The sequence below is a fragment of the Haliotis asinina genome, chromosome 8, assembly GCF_037392515.1.
Source record: "Haliotis asinina isolate JCU_RB_2024 chromosome 8, JCU_Hal_asi_v2, whole genome shotgun sequence".
In the NCBI taxonomy this organism is placed as follows: domain Eukaryota; kingdom Metazoa; phylum Mollusca; class Gastropoda; order Lepetellida; family Haliotidae; genus Haliotis; species Haliotis asinina.
This window is the reverse complement of record NC_090287.1, coordinates 2758721-2775403: the sequence shown is the minus strand read 5'-3', so window position 1 is coordinate 2775403 and position 16683 is coordinate 2758721. Positions and strand designations below refer to the sequence as shown.

General features: G+C 39.1%; 1 protein-coding gene across 1 annotated transcript; it reads left to right on the top strand.

Moving 5' to 3' along the window:
* Positions 1-1388: 1388 nt before the first annotated feature.
* On the top strand, positions 1389-15593 carry LOC137293812 (endoplasmic reticulum lectin 1-like). Its single transcript, XM_067824566.1, has 14 exons — positions 1389-1625; positions 5452-5538; positions 5822-5902; positions 6521-6598; positions 7821-7881; positions 9277-9287; positions 10234-10454; positions 10914-11031; positions 11164-11313; positions 13756-13815; positions 13956-14065; positions 14253-14330; positions 14820-14898; positions 15409-15593. Exons 1-14 carry the CDS (start codon positions 1488-1490, stop codon positions 15481-15483), a joined length of 1347 nt encoding a protein of 448 aa, XP_067680667.1. The 5' UTR covers positions 1389-1487; the 3' UTR covers positions 15484-15593.
* Positions 15594-16683: the final 1090 nt, after the last annotated feature.

The window sequence follows — 16683 nt, the reverse complement described above, 5'->3', positions numbered from 1 at the left end:
CGTGCTTTTTTATATTTAATTCAAATTAAATCATTGGTGTCGAGCTGAAAGCGTCAATAGTTCCAGCAACCAGCAGATTCTCTTAACACTTCATTTTATCGGACAGCTATTCAGGGTCTATTTTAGGGACCGTCTCGTAAAGCTAAATACTATTTAACAAACGCCGTAAATTCCGTGTGTTGATTGTTGTAATTTGGTCTATAATACAAACCATTAAAAAATAACCGATACAGCCTATGCAATGCTTATGAATAAACAGGCAATACCTTTTTTAGACGACTGTTTATTCATGATCGACCACAATGATGGAGCTCTGTAATGAGAATAAACATATGTATAACATACTTTAGTTAATAAAATGATATATAATCCTCTATTTGGCATCTATCAATGATACATACAATGATCATCTAAAACCTTTAGGTTGTTCACGTGAGGGAGTAGAATGATGTTAGTCCAGTTGAAAGCCGCTTACTCGTGTTTCGTGACAGAATTGTTATCGAAAACATTGTGGCTCATATTTTTAATGGACTTGTCGTGGATTCGAGAGCTCATGCTTTATCTTCAGTGAGTGCGTTGGTTTCAACGCGGCTTTGATGTCATTCCAATTACTGTGAAACTAGATGGCCTGCTGTTGACAAGCCGAGAGAAACATAATCGGGGCGAACCGTCGCTCGAGCCAGGGAGACTATATGGAGATTGTTGTAGATTATCCCTGTTCGAACCCACAATCAGATGTCTCTGGCAGGCGGTCAGTAAATTTAGTAGGAGTAAATTTTGAAGTCATGTCTGGACAACACAGTACTTCACTTCACATATCAGTGTATGGCCTCTGGACAGATATAACGTATTACATGTATATGGTTAATACATTTATTCAGATGTGCGGGAAGGGAAAGACTACCTACATGCAATATGTAAGAAGTAACATGATATTTCAGCACTGAGACAGTTTAAGACACTTTTTGATAGACAATGTCTTTATGCTAGTTTGTAGGAGTCATATATCAAATGTCGTTGTGTTCTTAATAAAGAAATGTTTATTCATCGAAATATTTTACTTGCTGTCAAACAAAGAAACAACTGTAATAGCACCCAACATTATAAGGGGAAAACAGGTAACTGTTCAAATTCAGTCAAATCAATTTAAACTGTGAATTCTTTTAACGCCTATTTGGTTATGACACGACCCCTGTAAGGTGAACGTGGCCTGCTTGAACAATAAATAATATACATATTATACGTAGGCCCGTATATAAATAGCTTATCGACATAACATTGTCAAATAGGAGTACTGACGGCCCAATATTAATAATCGCATTTCAAATTATATTTACGGAAGTATATATCTTCTTCAGCCCGTGCCACCCATTCACTGCTCTCCTACAGTATGGCGTCTGCACGAAACTCAAATGATAACAGTACGCGTCATCAGTAAATTGCAACCATTTTTTCATTGTTGTAAATGATTCAGTTTGAAGTGCAACATGAATCTGTATACGCGCTATGCCTTCATGTTTCTTTTTTCGATATCAACCACTGTCGGAGGTGATTTTGACCCGTTTATGGACGCCGAGTTGTTCAAGATTACCTGGCCAGGATCATCAGAAATTGATATAGAAAAGGTAATGGTTAAGTATTGAATTAGCCCATGCCCCTCTTTATTATTCTATGATTTGGCCTCTCTTTCAGACTTGTCCAAATTATCTGTTATTAATTACTATATCTTGCATGTAGACTGAAACGAGCTGAATTCGACGCTTTGGTGATTTCGACGATTGCATTGGGGAAGTACGTGCGCGATCTGAGTGCACGAACCGTTTCACCGGTAGGGCAGATGCCCAGTTCCTGTCGTGAGACGTTTCAATGATAATTGAAATCCAGAGGCTAAGTTATGTAAAGAGCAAATAAACATTTATATCATTTACCCAAGATCGTTAATACCACTTCAGATGCAACACCAATTCCTAGTTTAACAAAAAATAGGGAAATTCGGCAAGATCAGTCATCCGCTGATGATACAGTGGGTAAGGCTATTCCGGATCACGGCTATTCTGGATCACTGCAGCATACATTAACCCCTAGAAACTGTAAATCTCGATGGATTTCTTCACTCAATCTCTCATTTTAAGGCCAAGACAGTGCTCTTTAAGGTGATATATTTTGTTTGATCTGACCTGTGAAAAGCAACAAAAATCTTCTCTAATCTGCTATATTGTTGGAGAAATGAGCAATTTATGGAACCACATGTTCAAGTCAGTTCCGGATCATCAGAAAATATGGATCACCTCAAAACTGTCAACCACCGAAATATGGTAATTACTGTTGAAATAAAGTTATTTGTTCCACGATGCTACTTCGGTTCCCTTCATCGAAAATATATACTTACTCAAGGGTCTGCCTTAGATGTTCTTTGCTCAAAGTAGATACATAAAATGGGCTAGAGTGCAGTTTACCAGGCGCGCGACCCGGGACTGCTGAGCGCTCGCTAATGAGCATGCTATAGTGATCTACTGAACTGTCTCACTTTACCGCGCTGATGTATCCTTAGGGTTAGGGACCCCCCTTCTAGATCCTTAGGGTTAGGGACCCCCCTTCTAGATCCTTAGGGTTAGGGACCCCCCCCCCTTCTAACTAACTGTGATCGCACCGGTGGTCCCGAGGTAGCGTGTCCGCTAATTAGTCTAATTGGAATCCAGTTGGAATCCCACGACCCCTGCTGAGAGCGTTCGAGCCCTGCCAGCACAGCGAAATAAATCGGAAAAAGCGCGCCCGGTAAAGTGCACTACTCCCATAAAATGTTTTGGTCTTCATTTCACCCAAACATAATTTGCTGTACAGAACAGTCTGTCAGGAAATAACCAACTTGACAATGTCACATGAATGCTTTTGGGTTGAAAATGTTTTGGTTTTTTTTCAAGTCATATTATTCTTTTTTAATAACTTGGTGCATTTTAATATGGTTCAATTCACTACAAATGCAAAGCAATCTTGCAGGGTCATTCAGGCAAATTCTTGATTTAGGTGGCAGTGTGTTTGCTGAGCCAGCTGGAGAACCTGTTCCAAGTTTTCTTCCTTGGCCTGCTGCACCGGCAGAGAAAAGGGGAGGCATGGTTATACCATGTCATTATATTATTAACCACAGCAACAGAAAGTAGGCATCTTTAACAATCAAAATTGCCCTGTTACTTATGCCAGTGGTGGAATCAGTGAGGCTGGAATAGACACTAGTTTGTTTCATTTTTAGACATACGAAGATGCACACCCATTAAGAGTTCAAATATGCTGGCATTAATTGATTATGTACTTTAGCTTTACAATTAGTAATTGATGATGTTATGTTAAAAATCTTCATATTGACTGAATAAAGCGTTAAAGGTTCTGAAAAAATGGGTTGTTTTGTCTCTATAGTTGTACTTTACAAGTTAAAGCCGCATGTTAAAGTCACAACAAAATATTATATATCGATATTGAAGAGTTCAGTACTATGAACCATGTATGTATAAATATTTTTCAGCCCACACTGGTACCTGGAATAATGATTCTGGAATGTGTTGTTATGAGCAGCAACTGTTAAACCTACCTACCAAGCTGATGTTGTTATCAACTGCAGTGTTTGTTAGTTATTCGTTTATCAAGCATTATGAATATTGTAAACGCATCTGTTCAATTAAACGCATGCCACTGTTTGACACAGACCCCTGTTGCCCCAAACGAGTATCAATAACCGAACACTGCCTTGATCGTTATGTCACGTGATCCGGAATACCTTGAAATGATTCAGAACTGCTGTAATGGAAGAGCGTTTCTTTTGCGATATCTCTGAAGTCAGTCAGGACTGAATAACTTTTATATTTTGGTGTGAGTAACATGAAACATTGCTCAGACAGAAATTGACCTCAGTCGCTTCAGATATATTTTTGCGGAGGCGCATGCAGTCGGTGTTTCGTTAGTGATCCGGAACTGCCTTACGCACTGTAGGTTGAGTATTAAGCCACAGGCAAACTGTAACGCAAATGGGGTTGTGCAGCATAGAGAATATGTCTTATATGCGAGCAAAGCGAGCAAAGGTTGGCAAAGTATTTTCCTTGCTTCGGATCAAAGGTACACATCCATTTCCTCACTTGGCAGTGCTTTCACATTTCTTATCCCGTGTTTAGTAATTAATCACATGGAATACTAGTATGTTTTATTCAACATTTTTTGCGTCACCCGTGGTATTCTGATCGTTCTTCACCTCCATTGCCCCTGCCAGCTTCTAAGTTCTAGTGAAGAAATGGGTATGTACTTTTGATGGTAGCGATATTTTATTTTGACAGGAAAAATATTTTTCGAAACGAAGCAAGGAAAACATGTTGCCAACATTTGCTCGATTCGCTCGCATGTATGAAGACTGGTCATTTTCTCTATGCTGCACAACCCATTTGCACTACAGTTTGCCTGTGATTAAACAGGAAGCCACGTGATCAAAACACTCTCTTGCTGTGTGGAGGTAAAGTATTGCTCATTGATGAAAACACACACAAAATACCCAGATGTGGCAAGTGGCTACAGTTTCGCCATTACAATGTCATCAACGCTGCTTTTGCAGGAAACACATATTTTTGTGTCAAATAGATAAAGATCTCTTTATCACTCAAGATTAGCAAAATCAAAACTTTAACCGGGCTATAACAGACGTTTATTTCACCTGATTTACAATCTGCTTAAGAGTGGAACAACCATTGTGCCCAGCTGGTTATTTACGTCGTAGATAGGTTTCATTGTCCAGTTAAAAGTTTCTGAATAATTTAATGTCAAGAAACCGAAGTTGTTACAGAAGTATGCCAAGTGCAGATCGATTTCACAAGGGTACATATTCCAGCTATATTGTTTTGGCAAGTAGATAACGGAGGCATATCAGTGGTTGTTTCAATGTTGAGCAGTTCACATTGAAGGAAACAATGACTGATGATGATGGTGTTCTCATTTCTTCTACTTTATGTGCTTTTATCTGTTTTTGTCCTCTGTCTTTGGATCCCTTTTCCGATGAAACTTGTCTTATTAAGTTACTTAAGGGCTTGGTATACACAGAATCAAACAGCATTGTCCTTTCTATAGGAATGTGTACATCCTTTCCGTATTTAAGTCTATTTTTAAGAGAAAAGATTATCTGTGAGAGAATTAATATGTTAGATTTAGCTATATTATAATTCCTGCGAGGTCCAAGGTGAATTGTTATCAAGTTTCACATGTGGGCACAATGTTCACCATCAGGTGCAGGTCTACTAACATCATGCAGACATGTTTCATCCTGATAGAAAAATTCAACGATTGGAAATTGATGTACTCCAGTACAACATTTTCTTGATCAGGCTTATTGCTAAACATCCAAACACAAGGAAAGAGTGAATTATTTCTGCAGTAGTATATAGGTATTCATGATGTAAGTTCCGTTTGTTTTATGTTCAGACAGTTGATGAAAGCCGGGTGGTTGTGATGACCACTAACAAGGAGAGGTATCAGTGTATCCTGCCGGAGTCACATGACAAGAGAGATGTGGGTAACCTTTGACAGGGGTTGACTCAGGGGAGAGATTGAAAACTTGTTAACCAAGGTTTATGTATTTGTGAGTCGTTTGAACTGTCAGTAAAGGAACCTGCAGCAAATATTTCTTCAGATAAAAGATTTACATTTTTCTTTTTAAGAGCAATAGATACATGATAAGTAACAGTACTAACACACATCTAATTCCATCTGAGTACAGATGTGTAATGGTGTATTTCTGTGTAGGTCACTATAACTGATCATCAGTGTTCACTCCCAATCCTTCTCTCTGCAGAACTCAAAAGCTGACTATGAAGGGCAGACAGCAGATGAACTGATGAACATTCTTTTTACTCAAACCACGTGTTCATACAGGGTGAGACCTGGTCAGAAATAGAAATATGAAATTGTGAAATGTGTTCTCAAACAGTCATTGACAGGCCATGTCACTTTTAAAGGAGACCATCTTTGTATGAGTATCATATGATCATGCAACCTTAATTTGTCTCAGTTTCCCATGATCAAAATAGTTTTGGGAAAATCGAAAAGATTTATAATATTATTAATTATTAATATTAAAATTTATTATATTTTCTTAGTGAAGTACAGATTCTAGTACTTTTTTTTGAGGATTCGAGCCCACACCCTCAAAGTGAGGCACGCCAGCACACGAAGTCAGCCACCTAACCTGTTCAGGCACCACAACTTCCACTAAATGAAAGTCGGACAACTGGTTGTCTAGACTGCAGGCTTTGTGTACCCCTCTGATGAGTGTTAATTGGCATGGCTCCCTCAGCCAAAAGCTATGATTACACAATACCATTGAAAAGGTGATCATATGTAACATATGTTATATTTGGGAAGTCTTGGTGAAGTAATTGAAAAATAGTGACTACTTTTATGTCATTCCTTTTTGTTGCGTTATATTAGTGGTGGGAAGTGAAAACTTGGACCAATGTCTAAGTGTTGTTAGTCATGTATTGTTTGTTTCCAGATTGAGAGTTACTGGACATATGAGCTGTGCCATGGCAAACACCTGCGGCAATATCATGAAACAAAAGACGTGGGGCAGGTTAGTTGATTATTTTGTATTTCTGAATGTACTGTGCAGTGTGGAACAAACCATACATAATAATCGCAGATATACTTACTCAGACCGGTGAAGTAGCAATGCAATAGCTGATGGTGTGCTGCACAATAATTGTTGTTACGCCTTCAGTTTACTGGAAAGTCTGAACAGCAAAAGTTACAGATTACTTTGTAGCTGACAACCAATACTCCGACAAGTATGAACTTGCTACAGGTGACACTGTACCTGACGACCTTTACCCTGACAAGTATACAGTGTTCACAAATAGTGTCTGACCCTCTGACCAATTCGGGAGATTTGCAAATGGTCAGACAGAAGTCCCCAACCTGCTGTCCCCGGTGTCTGACTGAATATATCACAATGACTTTGTCTGAAGTTGTTATTTGGGGCATGTGACACTTGTTCACTGTTCATAAATTTATGTTTATAATGTTTGTCATTATATAATGTTAATAATTTCAATGCCAATTATGAGAAATGTTAAATCTGAAATGCGTGTTTAATTTTATTCTTTGGGTCCTGTAAATTTTCAGTGGGTCCAACAGACATCTAAGACTTACAGGACCCAACGTCCTATTACTTTGAAACACCATTAGTGAACATTGGGTATAAACTAGCTACAGATGACAGTGTACCTGATGACCTTTACCCCGACAGGTATAAACTCGCTACAGATGACAGTGTAGTTGACAACCAATATCCCGACAGGTATGAACTACCTACAGGTGACATTGACGACCTCTACCTTGAAGTGTATGCTCTTCAACTGTGAATTGCAACACCTGACATAATTGTTGGGTAAAACATGTCCCTGACATGAAGGTCAGTGGTGATGTGGTTGGGGATGAGACTTTTGATAGCACTCAAATGTCTGGAGTGTTCCCATACACACCACTGCTATAAACTGGACTACACCCAAACCTAGAATCATAGATGAATTGATATCTACAAATGGGATATGCTAGATAATAGGCTGGAGGCTAATTCCAAAAAGATTAGCAGTGTCATTGGAATCTGGCTTAAACTGTAATTACGGTAGAATGCCTATGATACATGATCCCTCCTCAAAAATCATCATCAAACCAGTACCCACCCACCAACCCACACCACCCCCTCCTCTTCCTTAATCCAGCAATGTATGTGGGAAAGATATAACAAATTTAATTTACTGTAGATAAGAAATATATGGTGAACAATGTTTCAGAAACCGAAGGTTCAAGAATACTTTCTTGGTTATGGAAAACAAGACAAAATTGAAGAGTCAGGTGAGTGGTTGAGTACTGTATTTGGGTCCAAGGCACAGTAGCAAGCACACAGTAGCTGGTAAGTGGTAAAATAAGATATTGTGTCCAAGGCACAGTAGCAAGCACACAGTAGCTGGTCAGTGGTAAAAGTAAGATATTGTGTCCAAGGCACAGTAGCAAGCACACAGTAGCTGGTCAGTGGTAAAATAAGATATTGTGTCCAAGGCACAGTAGCAAGCACACAGTAGCTGGTCAGTGGCTGAATAAGGTATTGTGTCCAAGGCACAGTAGCAAGCACACAGTAGCTGGTCAGTGGCTGAATAAGGTATTGTGTCCAAGGCCCAGAAGCAAGCACACAGTGGCTGAATAATTTGTTGTGTCCAAGGCCCAGTAGCAGGCACACAGTGGCTGAATAATTTGTTGTGTCCAAGGCCCAGTAGCAGGCACACAGTGGCTGAATAATTTGTTGTGTCCAAGGCCCAGTAGCAGGCACACAGTGGCTGAATAATTTGTTGTGTCCAAGGCCCAGTAGCAGGCACACAGTGGCTGAATAATTTGTTGTGTCCAAGGCCCAGTAGCAGGCACACAGTGGCTGAATAATTTGTTGTGTCCAAGGCCCAGTAGCAGGCACACAGTGGCTGAATAATTTGTTGTGTCCAAGGCCCAGTAGCAGGCACACAGTGGCTGAATAATTTGTTGTGTCCAAGGCCCAGTAGCAGGCACACAGTGGCTGAATAATTTGTTGTGTCCAAGGCCCAGTAGCAGGCACACAGTGGCTGAATAATTTGTTGTGTCCAAGGCCCAGAAGCAGGCACACAGTGGCTGAATAATTTGTTGTGTCCAAGGCCCAGTAGCAGGCACACAGTGGCTGAATAATTTGTTGTGTCCAAGGCCCAGAAGCAGGCACACAGTGGCTGAATAATTTGTTGTGTCCAAGGCCCAGAAGCAGGCACACAGTGGCTGAATAATTTGTTGTGTCCAAGGCCCAGTAGCAGGCACACAGTGGCTGAATAATTTGTTGTGTCCAAGGCCCAGTAGCAGGCACACAATAATTGAAGCACTAAAGTGGTTTCCATGCCCTTGTTTTCCACCACATTTCCATTATATAGGTTTGAAAATGTTCAACTTGATGTTACATGATGTGTTGCCCATATTTGGTCTTTTGACTTAGGAAATCCCTAACTGTTGGATTATAAAACATTGTAATATTTGAGTAATCAGACAGACAAACTTGACTAGTTGCTACTTACTAAGACAGCTGGTTTGCCTGAGTCATAACTGTTTGTAAGCTGTTAGACAAGGACGAAAGACTGTACACATGATGATATGTTTAACCATTGTCATCTGTTGCAGAATGGATGAAATCTGTTTGTTTTGAAAACAGATATAAATCATTGTCTGTTTCTCTTGTTTCAGAATCATCCAATGTGAGTATCAGAATGTCATGAAGTGTATTGCAGGAGTGTCTTGGTCAGTACCTACAAGCAGAGTAAAATCTTTATACTAGGAATGGATTGGCAGTGTCCAGATTAACAAGGCTGTCCTGTACACAGGTTTTCAATAGTTAACATGATTGTTAATCTTTATGCCCTAAAATTACCATCTATAGACAGCCGAAGATTTACTGTTTATTGAATCAGAATATTTTGCAGTGACTTGGGTAACACTAGAACATTATTATGGAATCACAAGTTATGAAAGTGGGTGAACATGCTTTTTCCTGGGTATTAGTTATTTATCCCTCAAATGGCCTTCAGTATTTGGTTAAAGAGGAAAAATACAAGACAACTGGAACATTATTTTGAAATAAGCAAAGACAGCGGCACAGACCACTCCAATGACTCAATTGGTGGTCATTTGAATCCAGTCTCAAGTAATGTATGAGTGATGTCCCAAAATCATGCTTACACAACAGGCTGCCAACAAATGTTATTGGTGCTTACAGGAGACAGTAACACATACCGCTTAATCAGTTTGCTTATTTTGCAAAATTTATACAGTGATTAACAGGTATTAGTTGCTCGTAACCGTCACCAGTTTTTTCATAATCAAGATCAAACTGTAGAAATGTAAGTCTTAAATATTAATGTGTGAGAAGATGTCCATAATTAGACTGACTTTAGTGTGCAGTACAACACAAGGCTGCATGTGAGTTGCAGATTATACAATCAAGCCTGTCATGGTAGAATTATCTCATTGTAGGTTCATCATAAACATATCAGACAGTATTACTGAACATGGGCCTAGCACAGACCAAATTTCAAATCACAGAATTATGGGAACGTTTCAAGATATTTTTTGAGCTTGTAGTGAACTATGGTCATACAACAGTCAGCTGACAAGATGTATATGCATAATACTAATTGTTTCCAGATTAAAATCCGGAAAGTAGAAGGTATTTCTCTCCCCTATTATGAAGTAAACATGACAGATGGAACATCTTGTGATCTGACACAAGAGCCCAGGAGGACACGCATCTTGTATGTGTGTCAACCAGATGGCCACGGGGAAATCTATGAGTTCAAGGAGACATCAACGTGTGAATATGAGATGATGGTGTTGACATCCGTCCTCTGTGGACACCCAGACTTTAGGTAGGAATAACTGTGCTTGCCAATTACTTCACTTTACTTACATGGAGATTGCAGTATGTATGGTCAGCATTAAGGGTGTCACAGGTGCCACACATAATACATATATTAAATTTATTTGCAGAGAGTAATATTTTGCCACATGCCTTGTACCTTTTTATGTATTTTGGCAGCAGTGTAGGATGAAAAGGTAAGGAAATTTAGGCTGTAAACATGTACCACTGTTTTGTACATAATGAGCATGTGTTGAACTAGAGTTGTAATCATGGCAAAGCTGTGTCTCGAACCCATGACCAGCTGACCTTGCCGTGTCAGAGAGAAGTAACTGTGCAAGTGTGGATGACAAGACCATTGAGCCACCTAGTCCCATCCTAGTCCCTGGGTATTATCACCTGACTGAACCTTGTATGGTGTAACTGGGCTTCTAGTTAGACTGGCAGTTATTTGATTGCATACTTTCAGACCCAAGAATGCGCCTGTTGGGGAGATACAGTGCCATGCTCTAGACGGATCCCCTGCCAAACCAACACAGCTAAAGAAAATGGAGAAAACTGTATACCACACCAGAACACCCACTCCAGTAAGCAACTGTGCTCAATCTGTGAATTGAATAAATTTGTCAATCTAGTTGTGTTTCAGAAATTGCTGATTATGGTGGTAAATAACAACAACAAAAACAAATGTGTGAGATGAATTACTGCTGTTTTGACAGGAGCCTACTCCTCAGCCAACTCCACAGGCAGTGCCAGACAATGTCGCCACCAAGGTGCCCCCACAGTATGTAGAGCAGCACAACCTGGGTTCCACCACCGACAAACAACTTCTGCGGGAGTTCCTGACTGGTGATTATTGTCTTAAAGGGGTAGGTCTATGTTACCTGAGGGTGTCGGGGTGTTATACCCTTCTCCCTAGGCAATCTGTATTTCCTCCACTCTTCGACTGGGGAATGATGTAGATAGATGGTATACTCAAGGATAAGTCCAGTTTGGCGTTCAAGTCCTTTTATTTCTGGTATAGTTTTTCACAAACAAAGGTCCTCAAATATTTCCTAGTTGCTGGTCTAAGCACAACATTAGTTTACAACGTCCTGGAAGAACTTGTTGGTTTCTTGCACAACTTCTGATACTATAAGTTCATTTGAGCCATTCTCTCAATATACCGAGAGAACCTCTCAAGTCAAGGGTGGGGCCCAGAATCGTGCACCACTCACCGGACAACTAACAAAATAGAAGTTGTGACAATTTAGGCTCCTCCCCCCCGAAATAATGTCCTACGTCATACAAAAATGACTCATACCCAATCTTGATAATTAGTTACTTTCATTAGTACCTTCCCGAGACTTTATCAGTACCATCAAATTCTTCCAGTATAAAATATCTTCGTTAATCAACTTTTAGCCATTCATCAACCAAACATTGACATATCTGACAAAATATCAAATAATATTTCAGACTGGTAGGCGCCAGAAGATACTTAAACAAATTATTTCCGATCCTCTGCGTGTCCCATTTATTGACAAACTGACCACTAGTATCCAAATGTCCATCCGCCTAATCATGTAGAATTACAAAGTCCTAGTTTATGTTACTTCAGAGAAATTGCCATTTCCCCACAGAAAAATGAATCCATAAAAATTTGGTTACTTGGTCAATGCACTTTCCCAGTACATTGACCCTACCTAACTTGACTTCAATTTTCCTTATATATTTATCAATGTTTTATAAACTTTTTAACTCTAAATGTCCTGGTTATATCTATCTCAGAGGGTTATAACACTAGAATATTGTCTTGCCAATAATGGAGGTTATGACACCAGACTTGTCTTAAAGGGGATGGTCTACCTTTCAGGTTATCAAATGAACAATATTGTCTTAAAGGTGAAGGTCAACCTTGGAGGTTATCAAATGGAGACTATTGTCTGAAAGGTGAAGGTCAACATGTAGGGATCAAGTGGAGACTATTGTCTTAAAGGTGAAGGTCAACCTTGGAGGTTATCAAATGAACACTATTGTCTTAAAGGTGAAGGTCAACCTTGGAGGTTATCAAATGGAGACTATTGTCTGAAAGGTGAAGGTCAACCTTGGAGGTTATCAAATGAACACTATTGTCTTAAAGGTGAAGGTCAACCTTGGAGGTTATCAAATGAACACTATTGTCTTAAAGGTGAAGGTCAACCTTGGAGGTTATCAAATGGAGACTATTGTCTGAAAGGTGAAGGTCAACATGTAGGGATCAAATGGAGGCTATTGTCTTAAAGGGGAAGGTCAACCTGTACTGATCAAATGGAGACTATAGTCTTAAAGGGGAAGGTCAACATGTAGGGATCAAATGGAGACTGTATGTGAAAGGAGAAGACCTACCTTGGAGGTAATCAAATGGAGACTATTTTCTTAGAGGGATCAGTCTACTTTGAAAAGTTATGACAGTGGTCTTAAAAGGTAACCTTGGTGATGGTGACTTGAGGAATGGCCCTTGAATAGAGTCAGGTAGTGACAACCACCAACATGCTTTCTAGGTTTGGTGCCTCACTGGGATTATAGATGGTTAATATACCCCAGAACAGTGTATGTCTAGTGTTTGGTCAGAAGGCAGTGACATCTCAATGGGTGGTTATGTTTGTCAACACACTTGGGTTACTGATGCAAGTATGGAATACTGCAACAGGTAGAAATGCATGTAGGTGGTTGAATTATGACATATTCATTATCTCCTAAACCATAGTACAATGTACTGTACTGGCTTGTAAACTACAAATGTAACGGTCATGATGATAGTGATGAATGACAGTATCACTAGGTTATCACATCTTGAAGAACACTGTTTTGACAGCTTGAAACACCTTGAACATCCCTCTCATGTACCTATAAATCTGGAAGAACTCATCTAAGAGTGTAAAATCTTGAAGATGCCATTGTGAGTATAAATATTTGTTTTAGAAAATATGTAAAAACCTGAAATCTTGAAGAACACATTTACAGGCCTACCATACAAACGGTGAACAAATCATCAAAACTGAACTCATATACACCAAAACTGAACTCATATATACCCAAACAACAAAAGTTACCAGAAACTGCCACAATATGGGGGTTGATGCGCTACATCCTGATATCAAGTTTTGGTGTGTATGGGTTCAGTTTTGATGATTTGTTCACCATTTGTAGGGTAGGCCTGATTTATAAGCCTGAAATCCTATGGTACTTGTTTATAAGCCTAGAATGAATGGTGTTTTTTTTACACTCTCTTTGTCATTGTCCAAATATATATTTGTTTTGATTATTTCACTACTGACACTTTGTTTCAGGGACAGGGGTGGTGGAAGTATGAGTTTTGTTATGGCGTATATGCAAGACAGTTTCATGATGTAAGTAAAAGAACTTTTCTAATACTTCTGAAATAACAGGAATATGAGAGCTTGTTCACAGTAGGGAGTAAATTTCATGATTTCCACCAAAATTGTGTTGTTTAAGGAAATAAGTTTTTACACTTGTGTGTTTTATTCAGGATTCCCAGGGAAGAACGGTTATAAATTTAGGTGTGTGGAGGGAAGCAGCCCATCTACAGTGGTTGCAGCAAAATACTCAAAAAAGACCACGAGAAATAGGAAAGAGAAAGTAAGTACATCCAGTTGTCTTGAAGACATTTGGGATGTGTGCTTTAATAGTGTAATCAGATTATTTAGAGGTTCCTGATCTACAGCGGTGGATATGTGTTATTTCATGGTTGTCTGTCTTTCAGATAGATGTTCCTGTTCTACCATGATAGAGACACTGCCTGATTTTCACATTGTCTGCTTTTCAGATTTATATCCCTGTTCTACAGTGATGGAGATATATGTGATATTACAGGCAAACCAAGGACAGTAGAAGTCAAATTGAAGTGAGTAGGATTTTAAAACATGGCCACACGTTAGGTGAGGTCAGTTCTCAGACTTCAGCCCTCCACAGTATGGAAAATTGTTCACGATAGACTCCTTTGTTCTGTCTAGTAAATTATTCACTTTATGGCACATGTGATGTTTGTGCTTGTGCAACAATATGGCATCAGTGAAATTAGGTAAAGCATACCTCTTGTCCCTTGAACAAAACAACATGTAGACCATATTAAGTCTCTGCACACATATATATATGTTACATTCATATTGTGAAATCTGTCATTCCATGAAATTTCACTACCTGACAAACTGACTGTAACTTATGGCAAAATGAATTGCTTTGTACATTGGGCATGTGACATTCCAGCTTGGTGAGTAGGTTCTATTTTGAGTAGAGATATTGTCCAGTACATTATTCTGGAATGAGCGATGGCTCAAGGTAGTACCATTCAGGAGGTAGGTGTGTCTAGCTGACTATGTATGTTGTGTTTCAGATGTGTGGTGAATACCAACCATCCACACTCGGTGGGCATCTATCTCATGGAGCCCTCCACATGTTCATACATCTTAGGGGTAAGTTTACACTACACATTTATAGGGATAGATAACTGTGTAGCTTGTCACAGCTGTGTATTTTGTAGTGTGCAGTGTGAGATTGGTCACAACATGCAGACCATGCAAAGGTTTTGTCTGATAATTTCTGTTGTGAAAACAGTGTGTCTGTGAAGTGAGAAACATGAGTGGTCCTGTTGTCTGAGGTGACAGTTTGCTGTGCATATTGTTACCTCCCTTATATTTGCCAGAAACCCAGGCTCGTAGGTTTTAATTACCCTAATTGTGTTTCTCGATTTGTCTGGATGATATTCATGCTTGTGTGTTTGACTAAAGTGGTGTTACCATAATTGTGGTGATTATGTACAAGCATGAGTGTCTATGCATAAATTTATATACAAGTCTGAATGACCATGAATGTACTTATATAAGTGAGTTACCATGAGTGAATGTTGTTGAAAGCAACATTGACCAGTGTCATGCTGCATTAGATCACTGACTTCAGTAGCTGTTTGTTTTTGTATTTTTCAGATTGAGTCTCCCATTTTCTGTTCGTTGTTGGACAAGGCAGATGATAATGGAATACTGAGGAATATTGAGATATGATAGTTTTATTATGTTGGTTTGGAAATAGGTGTCTTAGGTTGAAGACAATAAAGCTGTTTCTTAAATGCAACAATCTAGAATCATATTGCATTGATTGCTTGGGTTTCTCAAGGAGTTAGTGCATAGATCTTTATATTTAATGTTTATTCAGAGGTCCAGATTGGAAATGGGCTTGTAAATGATTTATTTGAATTTGAGTCACAACTAAGAGCCATAACTGAAAACCACACCATACCTATATTAGAGTATACCTGTCTGTTGAGAGATGTATGCCAGAAAACAATGATGGTGGGCTCAGATCCCTAATTTACAGGCAATATGATTCTTGGTATGTCAGTCCCTATGCTGAACTCCCACGGCTGGCAGGCCATGACAAGTTGAAACTTCCCACTCTTTCACTTCATTTCATTGTTGAACTCCATCATGAAGTTATAAGCTTATTTCTGAATATATCTTGTGTTTTGTTCCCTCAACATTTCAAATTAATACAGGTAGTTGTTGTTGCTTTGGGTTATATGATATTAAGGTAATTAAATACAGGTTCACTTAAGTGATGTTGTTTTCGTGCGATGAATTTTGTCTTCAACACTTCTGTATTTGTGATTTGATCTTGTGATTTGTCTGTTACTTTATGAATTGTTAAATGCCTTTATGGCATCTTCAGTTTATCAAGACAACCTGTTTCCTCTCAAGCTGGGTGATAACCATGTCTTGTGTAAAGATTGACAAAGTCCATCAGATGCTAAGACAAAACAAAGCAGAGGAAGACTTTTCATGGATAGGCAACTTCTTTATTGCGACATTTCCATGTAGATCCTGACACCATTATCAAGCAAATGTTGATGATGATGATTTGGAGATTTTACATGCGCTTTCCGACATAATGTATTATTTACAAACAGTACAGAACATTGTGCACAAGGAAAACGTGCATAAAAGGTATTTTAGTTTTTACAACTGAAGAGGGTGATGTTCATTAAGTTGACATTATTGATGCTTTTCCTGATTTATCATAATGATTGAAGCCAGATTTGGTAAAGAAGGAGTGTTGCTCTTCATCATATCAGCTTGTAAATGCCACTTAATGACTAACACAATGCAGCACTAGACTGTCTGGTGATGGCAGTAGTCTTCACCTAGCATCTGTTAGTATTGGAACTTATTGCTGAATCATCCAGTGATCGAGGGAAAAATATACCA

Bases quoted from the DNA above. Each gene is read 5' to 3' on its own strand.
- LOC137293812 (XM_067824566.1), top strand. From the start codon at position 1,488: ATGAATCTGTATACGCGCTATGCCTTCATGTTTCTTTTTTCGATATCA. The intron at 1,626-5,451 runs GTAATGGTTAAG...TTTTATGTTCAG, and splicing joins CAGAAATTGATATAGAAAAG to ACAGTTGATGAAAGCCGGGT. The intron at 6,599-7,820 runs GTTAGTTGATTA...ACAATGTTTCAG, and splicing joins AAACAAAAGACGTGGGGCAG to AAACCGAAGGTTCAAGAATA.